This window comes from Manis pentadactyla, chromosome 9 (genome assembly GCF_030020395.1).
Source record: "Manis pentadactyla isolate mManPen7 chromosome 9, mManPen7.hap1, whole genome shotgun sequence".
NCBI classification, from domain to species: Eukaryota; Metazoa; Chordata; class Mammalia; order Pholidota; family Manidae; genus Manis; species Manis pentadactyla.
Window position 1 is genome coordinate 75,187,523 of NC_080027.1, and position 22,441 is coordinate 75,209,963.

The 22,441-nt window shown below is 36.1% G+C and overlaps 1 protein-coding gene across 1 annotated transcript in view; it reads left to right on the plus strand.

Moving 5' to 3' along the window:
* Positions 1-22,441, plus strand: part of PDHX (pyruvate dehydrogenase complex component X) — a 99,243-nt gene that overhangs the window by 63,828 nt on the left and 12,974 nt on the right. The window contains exons 6-8 of the mRNA XM_036891647.2: positions 1,811-1,982; positions 3,648-3,795; positions 21,896-21,954. Of these exons, the coding sequence (XP_036747542.2) occupies positions 1,811-1,982; positions 3,648-3,795; positions 21,896-21,954 (379 nt within the window). The remainder of the gene's footprint in view (positions 1-1,810; positions 1,983-3,647; positions 3,796-21,895; positions 21,955-22,441) is intronic.

Here is a 22,441-nt window from a genome sequence, read left to right on the forward strand (position 1 = left end):
CTCCTTAATTTTTAAATGAGTAGGTTAGTTGCAGTTTATTGAACTTCATGCATCCCTTTCTGGACATGATACAAAAGTGTTGACCCTCCTTCCTAAAAAATGTACCATTGTACCTTGGGGGATCCCTCTAACCATGTGCCCCAGGTTAGAACATTCCTGCCTGTGTCAGTTGGCTATTGCTGCATAACAAATTACAGCAAAGTTAGTAGCTTAAAACATCACTTACTTATTATCTAACAGTTCTGTGAGTCAGGGTCCAGGCCCAGCATGGCTGGGCTCTCAGCTTATGGTCCACAAGGCTGAAATCCAGATGTTGGCCAGGGTAGAATCTTACCTGAAGGTTGGAATCTCACATGGCTGTTGGCAGAGTTCAGTTCCTTGTGGTTATAGGACTCTGGCCACTGTTTCTTTGCTAGCTGTCAACCAAGAACTGGTCTCAGCTCCTAGAGGCCACCTCTCAAGTCCTTGCCACTTGGTCATCTCCATAAGATGTTGACAAATGCCTGTTTGCCGACAGGAGGATCTCTCTCCATTCAAATCTCTTATAGGAATTTCCAGTTCCTTTTGAAGGGCATGTCTCTTATGTCTGACCTCTCTAGGATAATTTGCCTTTTGATTAACTTGGTGTGAATGGATTTAGGACCTTAATTATGTCTACAAAATCCATCACCTTTGACATGTAATGTAAACTAATCATGCACCATATTCACAGGCCCACCCACACTCAAAAGGGCTTTTGTGGATGGAGTGTATACACCAGTAACAAGAATATTGGGGCCAGAAGAATTCTGCCTACAATGTTGCCATAGATATTAAGTAAAAGGTTTTCTTTGAGAGGAGGATGATTGTCATCTCAAATATGCCCAACAGATGCCTAGGTTTTTCTCTTCAGAAATTCTTTTGATAAACAATACCAAATTTTTAACTGAGAAATTTGAAAAAATAATTTGCCTTTAGATTTGTGTCACACTGAAGTTGTTTTTAGATTATGTAAAAACTTAAATTTTTTTCTATTTAAAACATTTTCAAAATGTAAAATTTTATTTTTGAAAAAATCTATATTATCAGTTATTAAAATTTTTGAAAAAACTATTTAGAAAATTCTTCATTAAATACACTGTAACTTAGCATAGATTGAAAGCTAGACATCTTTAGTACTCTAATTATATCCTGTTAAAAAGCAAAGATAACTTCATGTACAGCATAATGCAAAGGCAAGTCTGCTACTTATTTATTTCTCATTCTAAATGATGATGTGGGTCAGGTTTATTACATGAGATTGTGCTGATAACATAGCACAGTTTTAAATGGTATGATTTCCTGGCCATAAACGAGCTAATTCACACCGAAATAAACAATGATTTAGTAAATAACCCTAATAAAAGTCCTAAGTACAATAAACTTGACACTTTCTGAATGCCATATAAAAATTATTTCCAAGATACAGAATGAGAGAATTGTTTTGCAGCAATAATAACTAACAGATGAATTGTTCATCTACCAAATGATTCCTTCCCTATTCCTGGGAAAAAAGACTAATTTCCTTTTTAAAAATAACTAAACCTAATTCTTCAGTACAATTTTAATTGTTCAGTTTTTTGAAACATACAAATATTGTAGCCATTGGACAAATAATATGCTAATAATATGGTAAGATTTATTTGTCTAGCTCAAAAAAATTATTTTGCATTTATAAGCTCAACATCTATATATTTTTGTATCTTCCCCCACATTTTGTTTCCATTTTCTAAAAGTCCTCTTACATTCCTTGTTGCTAACCAGGGTTATCTTAATTCCTTCTTATCTCCAGGGATGCTCTCAAACTGGTCCATTTGAAACAGATGGGCAAGATCCCTGAATCCATACCTGCCCCAGCGCCTCCAGCGATTCCCATAGAGCCTTTGCCTCCTCGGGCCATAACCAAGCCATCTTACCCAAGGCCAATGTTCCCGCCACTGTCAACTCCTGGACAACCTAATGTGGTAATGTCATCTGAGTAGATTTTTATTTTTCATATTTAAGTGTGAGAAAATAATCATTACTGTATGTTTTACAAGTACTTTTACCAGTCCATTTTAGTAGCAGCTAAAATGATGATAAAATACTCAGAATGCATTGTTTTGCAGACTAGTAGCACAAACCCAATTTGTTTGTATATAGTGCTATCTTCCAAAGAGAACATTAGAAATGTGATTCAGTTGAAATGTACCACAAGTTCTACAACTTCAGTTTCAATTATATAGTCTATAATCATGATATTTTTCATGTCTTTTTTCTCCAGTGTGGTGCTAGTAATTGGTAGTTAACACTACCCCCCTTTTGTAGATGTGTTTTATTTTTGACTAAGGCAATTGATAGTCACACTATGAAAAACCATAAACTGTGTAACTGATTGTTCTTTCCTTCTGAGGTACATTCAGTGTAGTAACCCTTACTTCATTTTGTCTCTTGTCTTCCTTTATTTGTACTTTTCATGTCATTTGCTTCCCATCAAGAGATGTGCAAGATAATCAAGGTTGTATAAAATTGAATGGGGACTGAGAAAACATGTAAATAAATAAATAAGCCTATCCTGCTCTTTCTAATGGAGAAATATATTCCAATATACCATTTAAAAATAGTAGAAAACTATACAGATTTCATGGGAAACAACATTTTTTAATGCACAGTCATGACTAGATAGACAAAAAGTTTTATGTGTAATCAAATCATATATTTAAAAAGTAAGTTATTCAAATTAGGTATATAAACCTTACTTTCAAATTCTTGTGGTATATAGAAAGCATTTAATTCTGTTTGCTCAACTACTTTGCTAACTTAATCAAATATTTGTAATATATTTAGTGCCCTAAGAAATCAGCTGTGCTTTCAGCTGCTTTGCATTAACTCTGGAGTGGTTGTAATCTGGACCCAGAATGGAGTGAAGGACAAAGAAGGAATTAGACATAGTTTAAGGTCTGTCATACTTTTATTAAAGGTTCAAAGAACAGAATGGAAAAGCTACAGTAAAGTTATAGGAAGATTTTATTAATCTCATTCATACTTTATATTATGAATTTCTAGGAAGTTAGGTACTGATGTGATTTTCATTTTTTAAATTACAAACCAAATAGAAATAAGTTGGCAGATGATCCATTATATGGAATTATCTTTTTCTACTGCCATTTTTATAAGTTAGAATTGCTTGTGGTTTGTTTCTTAATTAATTTGATGCTTTGAGTTTTATTAAGAAGTGATATTTGTAACAAAAGTTGCTTACAGGTGGGGTTTGTGTACTGGAGGAAGGGTTTGTGTCTGTGTGTGTGTCTGTTTCTGTCTCATACACAGGCATACCTATGGGGGAATTAATCATGATTTGGAAGATTTCTTTTTAATCATTTTTAACATAGTAACTTAAGATGTCACATTCACAACTGAAACATGAATTTTGCTACTTTTTTGTACAATCATACTTTATTATAAAGTTAAAATCCTCAGATCCCTTATGTTCTCTGTCTTATACTAAGAAATGTTAATAGTACTTTTCCTATATTAATCTTTAATTATAGCAAAGGTTAATACACTGAGACTAGGTTTCAGTTATAAAGCTTGTTTGTTTTTTCCACTTCCATTTAGGGTTTAATGGACAGATTGCAATTTCTTTGCAGGGCACATTCACAGAAATTCCTCCTAGCAATATTCGAAGAGTTATTGCCAAGAGGTTGACTGAGTCTAAAAGTACTGTACCTCATGCATATGCTACTGCTGACTGTGACCTTGGAGCTGTTTTAAAAGTTAGACAAAATCTGGTCAGAGGTTAGTAAAGTTAAATTTATTTCATTCAATGCACATGCTAACTATCATAAAATCCTTTATAAAATGCACATCATGTAGCTTTTTATTGTAATTTCATCATCTGGGTATATTTTAGTTCTAGAGAAAAGAATTGGTTCTCTTTTCCTCTAAGAAACAAACTGGTTCCATAGTATTGAATAAATCATTTTTTTTTTAGAGTATGATATCTCAACAAAGCAGTTAACATTTTAGAAATTATAAAATCCAAAACTGATTTAAGAATATTTTAGATTATAAATGTATCTTAGATACCACTCTTCTTTATACACAAGCTTTAATTTTTTATTCTTCAAAATGAATTTTTAGGTTATTAAATTTATGGTTTTCTAGTAAACAAGACTAAGATTGCTGAGAGGCATATGAATTATGGCACAAATTGATGTTTTATTTCTCTTTCCAGTATATATGGCTTTTATTTCATTTTCTTGCTTTGTTCCATTTGGTAAGACCTCTGGTCCAGTGATGAAGGTATATAGTGAAACCAGGCATTCTTGCCTTGTTCTTGGGAGAAAGCATTCAGTCTTTAATATTAGCTGTAGGTTTTTTAGATTCCTTTTTTCAGGTTGAGGAAATTGACATTCCTAATTTGTTGAGAGTTTAAGCCTAAATGGATGTTGAATTTTGTCAGATGCTTTTATGTGTCTTTTGTGGTAATGTTTTCCAGTCTGTTATGGTAAATTATATTGGCTGATTTCCAGATGTTGAATTAACTTTGTATTTCTTTATAAAACTCATTTAATTGTTAATTTTCTCATCTATTACTTGATTTCATTTCCTAAAATTTTGCTCAGAGTCCTTATATTTATGTACATGAGAAGTACTGTCTTATAGTTTCCTTGAGGTATTTTTTTCTGGGTTTGTTTTCAGAGTTTGTAGAATGAATTGGGCTTTATTTCCTTCTTCTTTGTTTTCTGGAAGAGTTAGAGTAGAACTGGTTTTACTTCCTTTCTAAATGTTTGGTAGAATTCACCAGTGAAGCTTTCTAGGCCTGTGATTTTCTTTGTGGGGAGATTTTAAACTAGGTTATCAGTATTTCAAAATAGATATGCTATCTATTTCTACTTGAATGAACTTTGGTAGTTTATGTCTTTCAAGGAATTTGTATTTGTTATTTAAGTTATCAAATATACAGTAGTCTCCCCTTATACATGAGGGTTATGTTCCAAAACCTCCAGTGAAAGCCTGAAACTGTAGGTAGTACCAAACTCTATTTATACTATGCTTTTTCATATCCATACACACCTATAATAAAGTTTAATTTATATATTAGGCACAGTAAGAGATTAACAATAATGACTGATAGTAAAATCAGTTGTAACCACATGCTATAAAAAGAAGTTATGCACCCAAATGTCTCTCAAAATATCTCATACTATACTCTCCCTTCTTGTAATGATGTAACGTATAAAATGCCTATCTGATGAAATGAAGTGAGATGAATGATGTAGGCATTGTGATGTAGGGTTAGGCTAGTACTGACCTTCTGACAATACATCAGAAGGAGGATTATTTGCTTCTGGACTGTAGTTGACCACAGGTAACCATGGAAAGCAAAACTGAGGATAAGGGCCACTGTATTGGCATAAAGTTGTTTGTAATATTATTTCATTAAATTTCCAACATCTGAATGATTTGAACTGATGTGTGCAGTTTTGATATTAGTAATTTCTGTCTTCTAACTTGATCAGTTTGGCTAGAGGTTTATCAATTTTATTCTTGTCAAAAGAATAAGTATGTGATTTCATTAACTATTGTTTCTATAATCTTGTTTTCATTGATTTCCACTCTCACCTTTATTGTTTCCTTTTTTCTATTTGCTTTGGGTTTAATTTACTCCTTTTTTTCTAGTTTCTTAAACTGAGATAGATATAATAAACATCACATAAGCATATAATGCTTTTATGTTTTTTGTACAGTGCTTTAGATGTATCCCACAAATTTTGATGTTTTATTTTCCCTTTCATTCAATTTAAGATGTTTTCTAATTTCCTTTGTGATTTTCAATCTGTGAGTTCTTTAGAAGTATGAGTTTCATTTCCAAATATTTGGGGACTTTTCAGCTTTTCTTTTATAATTTCTAGCTTAACTCCATTGTGTTTAGAGACATTTTCTATGACTTAAATTTTTTGAGATGTTATAGTCATTATATGGTCTCTCTTTGTTCTTTTTTCACCTGTACTTAAAAAAAAAGAATATATGTTCTGCTTTTGTTTTGATGAGTGTTATGTCAATACCAGTTGGGTAAAGTTGGTTGGTAGTATTATTGTTCACATGTCTTTTTATGCCCTGATTTCCTATCTATTTGTTTTATCCATTTTGAAAGAGAAGTGTTGAACTCCTCAACTATAGTTGTGAATTTGTCTGTTTCCAATGTTAGTTCTATCAGTTTTTGCATCATGTATTTCGAAGATCTGTTACTGGGCACATAACAGTTTTAGGATTTTTAGGTGGTCTTGATGAATAGATCTGTCATGTAATGTTCCTGTCAATTCCTGTTGTAATATTTCTTATTCTCAAGAATTCCTAATCTCATATTGATATAATACTCCAGCTTTCATTGATCAGTGTTTTTATATCTTTCCACATCTTTTCACTTCTAATAAGTGGGTCTTTATACTTAAACTGGTTTCTTGGAGGCAGCATAGTTCTTTCTTACTTTTTTATCTAATCCTGCAGTCTCTTTTCTCTTAATAAAGGTGTTTATTCACATATAAAGATTTTGTCCTTTCCTTTTCCTTTGTACTGTTTTATCCTTTGTTTTTTTTCCTTGTTTTTTTTTTTCTTTTGGTATCATTAATCTACAATTACATGAGGGTCATTATGTTTACTAGACTCCCCCCATCCACAAGTCCCCCCCTATAAATCGCATTACTCTCACTGTCCATCAGCGTAGTAAGATGCTGTAGAATCACTACTTGTCTTCTCTGTGTTGCACAGCCCTCCCCGTGCTCCCCCATTATACATGCTAATCATAATGCCCCCTTTCTTTTCCCCCCTGCTTATCCCACCCTTCTCACTCATCCTTCCCAGTCCCTTTCCCTTTTGTAACTGTTAGACCATTCTTGGGTACTGTGATTCTGCTGCTGTTTTGTTCCCTCAGTTTTATCTTTGTTGATATACTCCACATATGAGTGAAATCATTCGGTACTTGTCTTTCTCCGCCTGGCTTATTTCACTGAGCATAATACCCTCTAGCTCCATCCATGTTGTTGTAAATGGTAGGATTTGTTTTCTTCTTATGGATGAATAATATTCCATTGTGTATATGTACCACATCTTCTTTATCCATTCATCTACTGATGGACACTTAGGTTGCTTCCATTTCTTGGCTATTGTAAATAGCGCTGCGGTAAACATAGGGATGCATCTGTCTTTTTCAAATTGGGCTGCTGCATTCCTAGGGTAAATTCCTAGAAGTGGAATTCCTGGGTCAAATGGTATTTCTATTTTGAGCTTTCTGAGGAACCTCCATACTGCTTTCCACAATGGGTGAACTAATTTACATTCCTACCAGCAGTGTAGGAGGGTTCCCCTTTCTTCACAACCTTGCCAACATTTGTTGTTGTTTGTCTTTTGGATGGTGGTGATCCTTACTGGTGTGAGGTGATACCTCATCGTGGTTTTAATTTGCATTTCTCTGATGACTACCGATGTGGAGCGTCTTTTCATGTGTCTGTTGGGCATCTGAATTTCTTCTTTGGAGAAGTGTCTGTTCAGCTCCTCTGCCCATTTTTTAATTGGATTATTTGCTTTTTGTTTGTTGAGGTGCATAAGATCTTTATATATTTTGGATGTCAACCCTTTATCAGATCTGTCATTTATGAATATATTCTCCCATACTGTAGGATGCCTTTTTGTTCTATTGGTGGTGTCCTTTGCTGTACAGAAGCTTTTCAGCTTCATATAGTCCCGCTTGTTCATTTTTGCTTTTGTTTCCCTTGCCTGGAGAGATATGTTCATGAAGAAGTCGCTCATATTTATGTCCAAGAGATTTTTGCCTATGTTTTTTTCTAGGAGTTTTATGGTTTCATGACTTACATTCAGGTCTTTGATCCATTTTGAATTTACTTTTGTGTATGGGGTTAGACAGTGATCAAGTTTCATTCTCTTACATGTAGCTGTCCAGTTTTGCCAGCACCATCTGTTGAAGAGACTGTCATTGCCCCATTGTATATCCATGGCTCCTTCATCATATATTAATTGACCATATATGTTTGGGCTAATGTCTGGAGTCTCTATTCTGTTCCACTGGTCTATGGCTCTGTTCTTGTGCCAGTACCAAATTGTCTTGATTACTGTGGCTTTGTAGTAGAGCTTGAAGTTGGGGAGTGATATCCTCCCCACTTTATTCTTCTTTCTCAGGATTGCTTTGGCTATTTGGGGTCTTTGGTGTTTCCATATGAATTTTTGAACTATTTGTTCCAGTTCATTGAAGAATGCTGTTGGTAATTTGATAGGGATTGCACTGAATCTGTAGATTGCTTTAGGCAGGATGGCCATTTTGACAATATTAATTCTTCCTAGCCAAGAGCATGGGATGAGTTTCCATTTGTTAGTGTCCTCTTTAATTTCTGTTAATAGTGTCTTGTAGTTTTCAGCATATAGGTCTTTCACTTCCTTGGTTAGGTTTATTCCTAGGTAGTTTATTCTTTTTGATGCTATTGTGAATGGAATTCTTTTCCTGATTTCTCTTTCTGCTAGTTCATTGTTAGTGTATAGGAAAGCAACAGATTTCTATGTATTAATTTTGTATCCTGCAACTTTGCTGAATTCCGATATTAGTTCTAGTAGTTTTGGAGTGGAGTCTTTAGGGTTTTTTATGTACAATATCATGTCATCTGTAAATAGTGACAGTTTGAGTTCTTCTTTACCAATCTGGATTCCTTGTATTCCTTTCTTTTGCCTGATTCCATGGCTAGGACCTCCAGTACTATGAATAACAGTGGAGAGAGTGGGCATCCCTGTCTTGTTCCCGATCTTAGAGGAAAAGCTTTCAGCTTCTCGCTGTTAAGTATGATGTTGGCTGTGGGTTTATCATATATGGCCTTTATTATGTTGAGGTACTTGCCCTCTATACCCATTTTGCTGAGAGTTTTTATCATGAATGGACGTTGAATTTCGTCAAATGCTTTTTCAGCATCTATGGAGATGATCATGTGGTTTTTGTCTTTCTTTTTGTTGATGTGGTGGATGATGTTGATGGATTTTCGAATGTTGTACCATCCTTGCATCCCTGAGATGAATCCCACTTGGTCATGTTGTATGATCCTCCTAATGTATTTTTGAATTCGGTTTGATAATATTTTGTTGAGTATTTTTGCATCTATCTTCATCAGGGATATTGGTCTGTAATTTTCTTTTTTGGTGGAGTCTTTGCCTGTTTTTTTTTTTTTTTGAGAGGGCATATCTCATATTTATTGATCATATGGTTGTTAACAATAAAATTCTGTATAGGGGACTCAATGCACAATCATTAATCAACCCCAAGCCTAATTCTCAACAGTCTCCAATCTTCTGAAGCATAACGAACAAGTTTTTACATGGTGAACAAGTTCTTACATAGTGAATAAGTTCTTACATGGTGAACAGAGCAAGGGCAGTCATCACAGAAACTTTCGGTTTTGATCACGCATCATGAACTATAAACAATCAGGTCAATTATGATTATTCATTTGATTTTTATACTTGATTTATATGTGAATCCCACATTTCTCCCTTATTATTATTATTATTATTTTTAAATAAAATGCCGAAGTGGTAGGTAGATGCAAGATAAAGGTAGAAAACATAGTTTAGTGTTGTAAGAGTGCAAATGTAGATGATCAGGTGTGTGACTATGGACTAAGTATTAATCCAAGCTAGACAAGGGCAACAAAACATCCACAGATGCAGAAGATTTCTCTCAAAACAGGGGGGAGTGAGGTTCTAAGCCTCACCTCTGTTGATCCCCATTTTCTCACCTGATGGCCCCCCCTGCGACTGTGCCTGTCTTAGGTTGTTCCCCCCTTGAGGAATCTTACCCATCTCTGGCTAACCAGTCATCTTCCGGGGCCATACAGCGAAATGTAAAGTTGATAAGTGAGAGAGAAGCAATATTGTTTGAAAAGGTTAGCTTTTTACTTTTTTGCAGATTTATGCCCTGTGGCTTCTATACCCAGCATTTGTCTTGAGATATCTTTACCACTTGGAAGAATTATGATACTCAGTAATTTCGAAATGAGGCACGAATTCTACTTAGGGGTTGTAATTATGAAGGAAGAAGAGAAGCTATAGAAGTAGCAGGCGGAAGAAAACCTGGGAAGATTGATCATTTCTTTGACATATCTTCTTGTAGTGTAACATAAGCGTGTATAGGTTTTAAATTACTAATTAAATTGCGCACACACATTAACATAATAGGAATACAGCTACATAACCAAAGCAGACCTACAATTACCAGCCATATCCGGTGAAACCAAGAAAACCAGTTAGGCCCCCTAGGCATTTGTGAAAACTTATCAATGATATGATGGATATTGTCTAACTGAATTTGAATATTTTGAGAAAAATCAGACAAATTAAAACAACACATTCCTGGGAACTGTTCACATCCCATATGTTCTTTTAACAGTAGGTAGTCTATAGTCGCAAGATGTTGGAGCGCTGCAACTTGCACTTCTCCTAATTCTTGGTTGAGTTCTGACAGTATAGATCCAGTCAAATTTGTTGTTTTACTGTATACACAGGCCAGCTTAGATATCTCCTTCTTCATTCCAATGGCAAGTCCAGGAACCGGTGGGATGAATGCAGCTACAACTGCAACAGTAACGAGATCTTTGTTGAAGTTTTTTGATGATCATCTTCTGAAATGACTCTTCTAGAGATTGTTGATGTTGGAAGTTCTTCTTCATATCGTATCTTAATTCGTTTTCTGAGTAGCCAAATTAGGCTTTGATCCTCTGTATAAACACAAACAAACCCTTTGCCCACACTTTGATATGCCCTTTATACCATTGTGAAGAACTTATTGGAGATCACCACACAGGAAGTGCTTTCAGAAAAGTGTACTTCCATAGCTGATCATCTGACACCATTTAAATGATCAAAATTAAGGATATTTAAAGCATGCATTAATCAGTGATTTGCAGTTAGTTTTATCCTATCAGGGAGTAATCCCCCCCCTTTTTTTTTTTTGTTATCATTAATCTACAATTACATGAAGAACATTATGTTTACTAGGCTCTCCCCTATACCAGGTCCCTCCCACAAACCCCCTTAAAGTCACTGTCCATCAGCATAGCAAAATGTTGTATAATCATTAGTAGTCTTCTCTGTGTTGTACAACCCTCCCCTTTCTCCCACCCCCCCATTATGCATGCTAATCATAATACCCCCTTTCTTCTTTCCCCCCTTATCCCTCCCTATGCACCCATCCTCCCCCGTCCCTTTCCCTTTGGTACCTGTTAGTCCATTCTTGGGTTCTGTGATTCTGCTGCTGTTTTGTTCCTTCAGTTTTTCCTTTGTTCTTATACTCCACAGATGAGTGAAATCATTTGGTATTTCTTTCTCCGCTTGGCTTATTTCACTGAGCATAATACCCTCTAACTCCATCCATGTTGTTGCAAATGGTAGGATTTGTTTTCTTCTTATGGCTGAGTAGTATTCCATTGTGTATATGTACCACATCTTCTTTATCCATTCATCTATCGATGGACACTTAGGTTGCTTCCAATTCTTGGCTATTGTAAATAGTGCTGCGGTAAACATAGGGGTGCATCTGTCTTTTTCAAACTTGAGTGCTGCATTCTTAGGGTAAATTCCTAGGAGTGGAATTCGTGGGTCAAATGGTAAGTCTATTTTGAGCATTTTGGGGAACCTCCATACTGCTTTCCACAATGGTTGAACTAATTTACATTCCCACCAGGAGTGTAGGAGGGTTCCCCTTTCTCCACAACCTCGCCAACATTTGTTGTTGTTTGTCTTTTGGATGGTAGCCATCCTTACTGGTGTGAGATGATACCTCATTGTGGTTTTAATTTGCATTTCTCTGATAATTAGCGATGTGGAGCATCTTTTCATGTGTCTGTTGGCCATCTGTATTTCTTTTTTGGAGAACTGTCTGTTCAGTTCCTCTGCCCATTTTTTAATTGGATTATTTGTTTTTTGTTTGTTGAGGTGGGTGAGCTCTTTATATATTTTGGACGTCAAGCCTTTATCGGATCTGTCATTTACAAATATATTCTCCCATACTGTAGGGTACCTTTTTGTTCTATAGATGGTGTCTTTTGCTGTACAGAAGCTTTTCAGCTTAATATAGTCCCACTTACTCATTTTTGCTGTTGTTTTCCTTGCCCGGGGAGATATGTTCAAGAAGAAGTCACTCATGTTTATGCCTAAGAGGTTTTTGCCTATATTTTTTTCTAAGAGTTTTATGGTTTCGTGACTTACATTCAGGTCTTTGATCCATTTTGAATTTACTTTTGTGTATGGGGTTAGACAATGGTCCAGTTTCATTCTCCTACATGTAGCTGTCCAGTTTTGCCAGCACCGTCTGTTGAAGAGACTGTCATTTCCCCATTGTATGTCCATGGCTCCTTTATCAAATATTAATTGACCATATATGTTTGGATTAATGTCTGGAGTCTCTAATCTGTTCCACTGGTCTGTGGCTCTGTTCTTGTGCCAGTACCAAATTGTCTTGATTACTATGGCTTTGTAGTAGAGCTTGAAGTTAGGGAGTGAGATCCCCCCTACTTTATTCTTCTTTCTCAGGATTGCTTTGGCTATTCGGGGTCTTTGGTGTTTCCATATGAATTTCTGAACTATTTGTTCCAGTTCATTGAAGAATGTTGCTGGTAGTTTGATAGGGATTGCATCAAATCTGTATATTGCTTTGGGCAGGATGGCCATTTTGACTATATTAATTCTTCCTAGCCACAAGCATGGGATGAGTTTCCATCTGTTAGTGTCCCCTTTAATTTCTCTTAAGAGTGACTTGTAGTGTTCAGGGTATAGGTCTTTCACTTCTTTGGTTAGGTTTATTCCTAGGTATTTTATTCTTTTTGATGCAATTGTGAATGGAGTTGTTTTCCTGATTTCTGTTTCTATTGGTTCATTGTTAGTGTATAGGAAAGCCACAGATTTCTGTGTGTTAATTTTGTATCCTGCAACTTTGCTGAATTCCGATATCAGTTCTAGTAGTTTTGGAGTGGAGTCTTTAGGGTTTTTTATGTACAATATCATGTTATCTGCAAATGGTGACAGTTTGAGTTCTTCTTTAGCAATCTGGATTCCTTGTATTTCTTTGTTTTGTCTGATTGCCATGGCTAGGACCTCCAGTACTATGTTAAATAACAGTGGGGAGAGTGGGCATCCCTGTCTTGTTCCCGATCTCAGAGGAAAAGGTTTCAGCTTCTCGCTGTTCAGTATAATGTTGGCTGTGGGTTTATCATATATGGCCTTTATTATGTTGAGGTACTTGCCCTCTATACCCATTTTGCTGAGAGTTTTTATCATGAATGGATGTTGAATTTTGTCAAATGCTTTTTCAGCATCTATGGAGATGATCACATGGTTTTTGTCTTTCTTTTTGTTGATGTGGTTGATGATGTTGATGGATTTTCGAATGTTGTACCATCCTTGCATCCCTGGGATGAATCCCACGTGGTCATGGTGTACGATCTTTTTGATGTATTTTTGAATTCGGTTTGCTAATATTTTGTTGAGTATTTTTGCATCTATGTTCATCAGGGATATTGGTCTGTAATTTTCTTTTTTGGTGGGGTCTTTGCCTGGTTTTGGTATTAGTGTGATGTTGGCTTCATAGAATGAATTTGGGAGTATTCCCTCCTCTTCTATTTTTTGGAAAACTTTAAGGAGAATGGGTATTATGACTTCTCTGTGTGTCTGATTAGATTCCGAGGTAAATCCATCCGGCCCAGGGGTTTTGTTCTTCGATAGTTTTTTGCTTACCGCTTCAGTTTCGTTGCTGGTAATTGGTCTGTTTAGATTTTCTGTTTCTTCCTTGGTCAGTCTTGGAAGGTTGTATTTTTCTAGGAAGTTGTCCATTTCTTGTAGGTTTTCCAGCTTGTTAGAATATAGATTCTCATAGTATTCTCTAGTAATTCTTTGTATTTCTGTAGGGTCCTTCATGATTTTTCCTTTCTCGTTTCTGATTCTGTTGATGTGGGTAGATTCTTTTTTTCTCTTAGTAAGTCTGGCTGGGGGCTTATCTGTTTTGTTTATTTTCTCAAAGAACCAGCTCTTAGTCTCATTGATTTTTTTTCTATTGTTTTATTCTTCTCAATTTTATTTATTCTTCTCTGATCTGTATTATGTCCCTCCTTCTGCTGTCTTTGGGTCTCATTTGTTCTTCTTTTTCCAATTTCAATAATTGTGACTTTAGACTATTCATTTGGGATAGTTATTCCTTCTTTCAAGAGGCCTGGGTTGCTATATCTTTCACCTTAGAACTGCCTTCACCGCGTCCCACAGAAGTTGGGGCTTTATGCTGTTGTCATTTTTTTTCATATATTGCTTGATCTCTTTTGTAATTTAGTCATTGATCGATTGATTATTTAGAAACATGTCGTTAAGCCTCCATGTGTTTGTGGGCCTTTTTGCTTTCTTTGTACGATTTATTTCTAGTTTTATACCTTTGTGGTCTGAGAAGTTGGTTGGTAGAATTTCAATCTCTTTGAATTTACTGAGGCTCTTTTTGTGGCCGATTATGTAGTCTATTCTGGAAAATGTTCCATGTGCACTTGAGAAGAATGTGTATCCTGCTCCTTTTGGATGTAGAGTTCTATAGATGTTTATTAGGCCCATCTGTTCTAGTGTGTTGTTCAGTACCTCTGTGTCTTTATGTATTTTCTGTCTGGTATATCTGTCCTTTGGAGGGAGTGGTGTGTTGAAGTCTCCTAAAATGAATGCATTGCATTCTATTTCCTCCTTTAATTCTGTTATTATTTGTTTGACATATGTTGGTGCTCCTGTATTGGGTGCATATATATTTATAATGGTTATATCCTCTGTTGGACTCACCCCTTTATCATGATGTGATGTCCTTCTTTATCTCTTGTTACTTTCTTTGTTTTGAAGTCTATTTTGTCTGATCCTAGTACTGCTACACATGCTTTTTTCTCCCTATTGTTTGTATGGAACATCTTTTTCCATCCCTTGACTTTTAATCTGTATATGTCTTTGGGTTTGAGGTGAGTTTCTTTTAAGCAGCATATAGATGGGTCTTGCTTTTTTTATCTATTCTATTATTTTGTGTCTTTTGATTAGTGCATTCAGTCCATTTACATTTACGGTGATTATTGAAAGATATGTACTTATTGCCATTGCAGGCTTTAGATTCATGGTTACCAAAGGTTCAAGAGGAGCTTCTTTACTATCTAACTGTCTAACTTAACTTGCTTATTAAGCTATTATAAACACAGTCTGATGATTCTTTATTTCTCTCTCTCCTTATTCTTCCTCCTCCATTCTTTATATGTTAGGTGTTTTATTCTGTGCTCTTCTGTGTTTCCTTTGACTGCTTTTATGAGTAGTTTATTTTATTTTTTGCCTTTAGTATTTGGTTGGCCTGCTTTCTTTGTTGTGATTTTATTTTCTCGGGTGACATCTATTTTGCCTTAGGAGTGCTTCCATGTAGAGCAATCCCTTTAAAATATCCTGTAGAGTTGGTTTGTGGGAGGCAAATTCCCTCAACTTTTGCTTGTCTGGGAATTGTTTAATCCCTCCTTCATATTTAAATGATAATCGTGCTAGATACAGTATTCTTGGTTCAAGGCCCTTCTGTTTCATTGCATTAAATATATTATGCCTTTCTCTTCTGGCCTGTAAGGTTTCTGTTGAGAAGTCTGATGATAGCCTGATGGGTTTTCCTTTGTAGGTGACCTTTTTTCTCTCTCTGGCTGCCTTTAATACTCTGTCCTTGTCCTTGATCTTTGCCATTTTAATCATTATGTGTCTTGGTGTTGTTCTCCTTGGGTCCCTTCTGTTGGGAGTTCTTTGGGCTTCCGTGGTCTGAGCAACTATTTCCTCCCCCAGTTTGGGGATGTTTTCAGCAATTATTTCTTCAAATACACTTTCTGTCCCTTTTTCTCTCTTCTTCTTCTTCTGGTACCCCTATAATGCAGATATTGTTCTGTTTGGATTGGTCACATAGTTCTCTTAATATTCTTTCATTCCTGGAGATCCTTTAATCTCTCTCTGCGTCAGCCTCTCTGTGTTTCTGTTCTCTGATATCTATTCCATTAACAGCATCGTTCACCTCATCCATTCTGCTTTTAAGTCCTTCCAGAGATTGTGTTATTTCTGTATTCCCCCTCCCAACTTTATCCGTTAGCTTTTTCATTTTTCTCTGCAGCTCCGTCAGCATGGTTATGACCTTTATTTTGAATTCTTTTTCATACAGATTGGTTAAATCTATCTCCCCAGGTTCCTTCTCAGGAGTTTTCTGGGTAATTCTGGACTGGATCAAATTCTTCTTGCTTTTCATTGCAATAGATGTAGTCATAGGCAGTTGGCATGTGTGTCAGCTGGGAGAACAACGTCCCACACACGGAAAGCAGCTTCTGGTTTTATTTCCTGAGCTTCCACCGGCGGAGCAGCCCTCAGGGCAGCCCAGAGCCCCACGGGGAGAGGCAGGCATGCCTGGTGTGCTCTCCTTCAAGAATGGCGACCTTTTGCACCCTCTTCTGGCTTCTTCTGCCTGTGTTTGGCTGCCGCACTCCAACTGCTCCTCTGATTCTGGCCTGGGCAGCTGCGGTGGAGGCTCTGGGCCTTTGCTGTGGGTGCGGCCGCTCCTGCAACCGCTCCCTGCTATGGCGGGGCCGCGCCAGAGGGGGAATGGATGGGAGGCTATTTATTGCCGTGAGGGTCTTCATTGCTGTGCTGCCGCCCAGGGGGTTAGGGTGCCTCGAGTTCCCTGGAATTCTCAGCTGCTGGACTGAGTGTGCCAGGATGCTTCCATCCAGCTGTAAGGCCCCTGTCTCTTTAAGACTTTCAGAAAGCACTTGCTTTTCTTTTGTCCCAGGGTGCCAGCTGTGGGGACCCACTCACAGGTTTTACTGTTACGTTTCCCTAATATCCAGCACACTACGCAATGTGTGTCTGCGCTCCTGGTGCGGATGACTAGGGCTGAGTATTTAGCAGTCCTGGGCTCCCACTCCCTTCCTGCTCTGACTCCTCTTCTCCCGCCGGGGAGCTGGGGTGGGGGATACGCTTGGGTCCCACCGGACCACGGCTTGTGTCTTACCCCCTTCATGAGGTGCTGAGTTCTCGCAGATGTAGGTGTAGCCTGGTTGTTGTAGTGTATCTTCTGGTCTCTCTTTTAGGATTAGTTGTATTTGTTGTATGTTCAAAAATGTATATGGTTTTGGGAGGAGATTTCCGCTGCCCTACTCACACCGCCATCTTGGCTTTCTGTCTATCCTTTGTTTTTATTTGTCCCATCTCGTTTTTTTCCTGTTTTCTTGCCTCCTGTTGAATTAGTTATGTTTTAACTTCTGATTCCATTTTATTTCTATTTTATCTCACCTGTCTTTTGTGGTGGTTCTCTTAAGGTTTACACTTTAAATCTTTAATTTATCACAGTCTCCCTTCAAATTTTTACTATATCACTTTATAATAAGAGAATCTTAAAGCAATAATACCTTCATTTCCTCTCTCTCATCTTTTGTTGTTATATTTCTACATATGATAACACCAGAATGTATGTTTTATGCTTTTCAATTTAGTAAATCAACTATAAAGAGCTTTTAAAATGAGATTTTAAGTCTTCTTATATTTGCCCATATTTTTAATATTTTTAGCATTCTTCATTTCTTTCTATAGATCCATAGTGCTATCTGGTATGATACTTTTTCTATCTGAAGAATTTCCCTTAATATTTCTTGTAGAACAGGTTGGCTGGCAATAAATTCTCTCAGCTTTTGTCTGACAAATTCTATTTCTCTTTCAATTTTTCCCTTCCTTTAATTATTAATTGTGGCAAAATATCCACAACATAAAATTTACCATATTAATCATTTTTAAGTGTACAGTTCAGTGATATTAAGTACATTCACATCTCTATTTAGCGATTACCATCATCCATCCATAAAACTCTTCATTGTACAAAACTGAAATTCTGTACCCATTAAACCATAACACCGTATTCCACCTCTCCCCAACCCCTGGCAACCACCATTCCACTGCCCCTGTGAATTTGACTCCTCTAAGTAGCTCATGTAAGTGGAACCGTATATTACTTGTCCTTTTGGGCTGTCTAATTTCACTTAGCATATCCTCCTCAAAGTTCATCCATGTCATAACATGTGTCAAGATTTCTTTACTTTTTAAGACCGAATAATCCATTGTGTGTATTTCACCACATTTTGATTATCCACTTATCTGTCAGTAGACACTTGGATTGCTTCCACCTTTTGACTGCTGTGAGTAATGCTGCTGTAGAAAACAATGTACAGATACCTCTTTCTGTCTCTGCTTTCAAATCTTTGGGTATATCCCCAGAAATATTGTTGGATCATACAGTAATTAAATTTTTAATATTTTGAGACACTGCCACACTGTTTTCCATTGTGACTACACTATTTTGCATTCCCATCAGCAGTGAACAAGATTCCATTTTCTCAACACACTCACCAACAATTGTTTCTGACAGTTGCCATCCTAATGGGTGTTATCTCCTTCATTTTTGAGATTTCTGCTGGGTATAAGATTTTGAGTAAACAGGCTTCTCGTTTTAGTACTTTAATGATACCATTCCATTACCTTCTGACGTACAGAATATCTGCTGACATTCTTAATATTTGCTCCTTTGTATCTTTTTCCTCTTCTGGTTGTACTCAGGATTTTCTCCATTAGCAATCTGCTACTATATGCCTTAGGTTTTTTTCTATTTATCCTCTTTCAGTTTCTCTGAGCTTCTTGGATTTGTGATTTGCTATCCTTCATTAGTTTTGGAAAAAACCTGCTATTATTTTTAAGTATGTTTTCTGCTTGATGATTTTCTCCTTGGAACTCTGTAAATGTTTGACTGTTTGAATGATCCCAAATCTTCAGATCTTCTGTTCTTTTTTGTTCACCAGTACAAGTTTCTCTCTTTGTGTTTCTGTTTGGATAATTTATGTTGACCCAGCTCCAGTCTCACTGATTCTTTTCTCTGCTATGTTTAGTCTGTGAAGCTTGACCAAAAAAATTCATCTTTGAAAGCATGTTTGTTTCCCCTTGATTTCCATTGAATGTTTTTGTAGTTTCCATATCCCTGCTGGTAGTTCTGTATGTTCATACACATTGTCCCATACTCTGTTCTATACTTTTCCATACTCTGACAGTGGTTAATCACTTCATGAGTTTCCCTTTCCTTGGAGCAGATAGATTATCACCCTTTGACATTCAGTTCACCTTTTTGCCTTGTAACCTCAGCTACCTAATAGGCTAAAAAAAAAGTTATGATTCTATACATTATCTTGCTTTTTCTCTTGCTCTCATAGGGTGGTAAAACTTCCTTTTGTTGCTTTCTACATCCTGACAGCAGGACTGATAAATCAATTTAGATATGGACTTTGCATATTTTATATAAAGACAACCTGACAGCTTTAAAATTTAGGGAACCATATGGAAACCTATTTTAGAGACAGTATCAATATTCAAAATGTTGACTGGAAGCTCCCCTCTAGTTCTCAAATCGCACTTGCTTAGTCATGATACAGAGATTATTATGGGAATGGTTTTCCTGGTTCCCTCCTCTCATGAAGCAAGAAACAGTACTAGTGGAGAGACGGATTAGTATCTTTTCATGGTCCTGGTTTGGTATGTCTTTATAATTAGGAATTTTCTGGTGAGTCTTCAAAGAGCCTACATTATCTGTGTATTCCCACTCTTCTTTTTTATGTAAGACTATGTAGTATATGATATTCTGTGAACATGTCCTACCCTGTTTTTTAACAGTATGCATGTGAGAATATTTGACATTCCCTCACAAACTACAGTTGACCACTGAATAACATGGGCTTTGACTGCACGGGTCCACTTACACATGCATTTTTTTCAATAATTATATTGGAGGATAATTTGGAGATTTTACAACACTTCGGAAAAACATTTTCTTTTCTCTAGTTTATTTATTGTAAGAGTACTGTATATAATACATATAACACACAAAATCTGTGTTAATCGACTGTTTATGTTATCTGTAAGGGTTCCAGTCAACTGTAGGCTATTAGTGGTTAAGTTTTTGGGTAGGCAGAAGTTACAGACAAATTTTCACTGTGTATTAGGTTGATAACTTGTTATCACCAGCATTGTTCAACAGTTTTATTTCATACTCTCTTCACATTAAATGTCACCAACAATCTTTTTTGAAAATTTCCATAATAAAGAGTTAAAAATAAAAGAATTTGGAAAAAGTCTCTGCACATATTAGAGATGCCTATTAGAAATGTCAAGTGGGAAATCAGATATCTAAGTCAGAAATTCCTGATATATCCAGATTGGAGGTAGAATTTGGAGGAATCCTCATAAAAATTACATCAAAACTATGGAACAAAAAGTTCTTGACCTGGGGAGCTGTCCACAATAGAAGATGAATGGGCAAAGAATGAAACATCAGGACAGTGTAGCAACATAGAAGCAAGTAAGAGAAGGTCTTTCAAGATGAAGACTATCAACTCAAGAATACTAAATGTTGGAGTACGATGAGGGCAGAGAGTTTTAGGGGAGGACTGCGAACTTGAGTGGTAGATTTAGGTGGTAGGTGGTTTAAGAAGTCTTCCAGGTGGATACTGTGGATATTAGATAAAGTGAGAAGGAGACTGAGGGAGCCATGAGAGGTAAGAAAATGAGTTCATAAAATGTGTCCACATAAATGTATGCAGAACAAGTCTTTTGTATGTGGTTATCATTAAAAGTCTCTTTAAGCACTGGGAATCCATTTATATTCCTATTCCTTTAAGGGATTTTTTAACAAACAAAAATGTTTATGTGTTTCTGGAAATTTGAATTAGAAGAGCTATGAATTAGACAAGCAGCTGACAGTTACCATGACAGTTTGGTAGTATTTAGGTTTGTAATTATTCATCTAATCTCTTTCTGAAATCTCCAGCATGCCTTTGGAATGAGCTATTTATTATTTGTTAAAATTCCATGATACTATAATAACAGGATTTGTGTATCCTGCCACATACCATTGACTAGATCTTGATCTTAAGTCTTTTTCTAGAAGCTTTTGAATAAAGAATCAAGTGTAGTTTTCATTTTCCAACACTTTCATACCCACTGGGAGAGCAAAAGTATAAATTAAATGCTTTATGGATGATCAGCTCTGTGGCAAGGGAGGAGATCTCAGCTTTATCTTAAAATCATTTTGTATACTGGAAAAAAATTGATTTAGTGGGATCACCATAAAACCAGACAGAGAACCTCATTTTATTCATTGCACTAGGATCTATGCCAGCATTGCTTCATCTCTGGCATTTGCTATATCCTGTTTTGTTAAGTTAGAAAGCAGTTCTTATTTAATGCAGTGATCTTAATTTTTTGTTATACACCCCATTAATAAAATGAAATCTTTGAATACTCTGCATCTCTATGTATGTTTCTTAACTGACTATATGTACTACTGTTTTAATATATTCAATATATTATAAAGCCTACACAGAATTAGGTCAGGAGAAGGATGGAAAAAAAATGACTCATCTAGTAAACTTCCTGGCTGTAGACACCACAGAGAACCCATTTGTCTTTGTAGAGACATGGAGTTAGTTCTTTTCTTCTTGATTGTGGTTATAATATATCCTTAAATTCTCCTTTAAAAGGAGTTCAAAAGAATTACAATCAAGGCCCAGAAGTAAACTTTTATGTTTATGTTTAATATTATATATACAGGATCTCATATAATGTGAATTTTCCTCATCAGGGGAACTGTACTGACTAAGCAAACAAACGTAAACCTGTAGTATTCTTTAATCATTGTTTGTTAATGCAGTCCACAGTTTTACCTGTTTGAAATCATAATGGTCAATGTTAAAGTTTTTTTATGAACATTAATTTTAATGTACTTGTTTTTCAGATAAAATTAAAGTGTCTGTAAATGATTTTATCATCAAGGCAGCAGCTGTTACTCTTAAAGTAAGTAGCAAACCCTAAATAATTTTGGTTTCTAAAATAGTCTCACATCTTAGGATTTTTATATGATAAATAGAAGTTTTATTTTTAAGTCACAAAAATTTTATGATTTTATTTCTAAAAATATTCTGTCATTTAATCTCACTTCCTCTGTTTTACAAAGGAATTGAGAATCAAAAAGGTCTTAGAACTGAGACCTAATATTTATTCAACAAATACTAATTTATCCTCTGTTTTGGGCTAAATACATTCTAGGTGTTAGAAATTCACTAGTGAACAAAGTCTATGTATTTTCCATTGTTGTGGGGCTTATATTCTAGTTGGGAGAGACAAGCGAATGTATGTCAGGTAGTGGAATTGCTGAGGAGAGAAAGAAAGCCAGGTAAGGGGACAGAATAACTAGGGGTCATACTTTCTAAAGTTAGACAAGGACGGGCTCTCTGGCAAGGTGATAATTGAGTGAAGGCCTGAAAGAAGAGGGTGTGAGCCA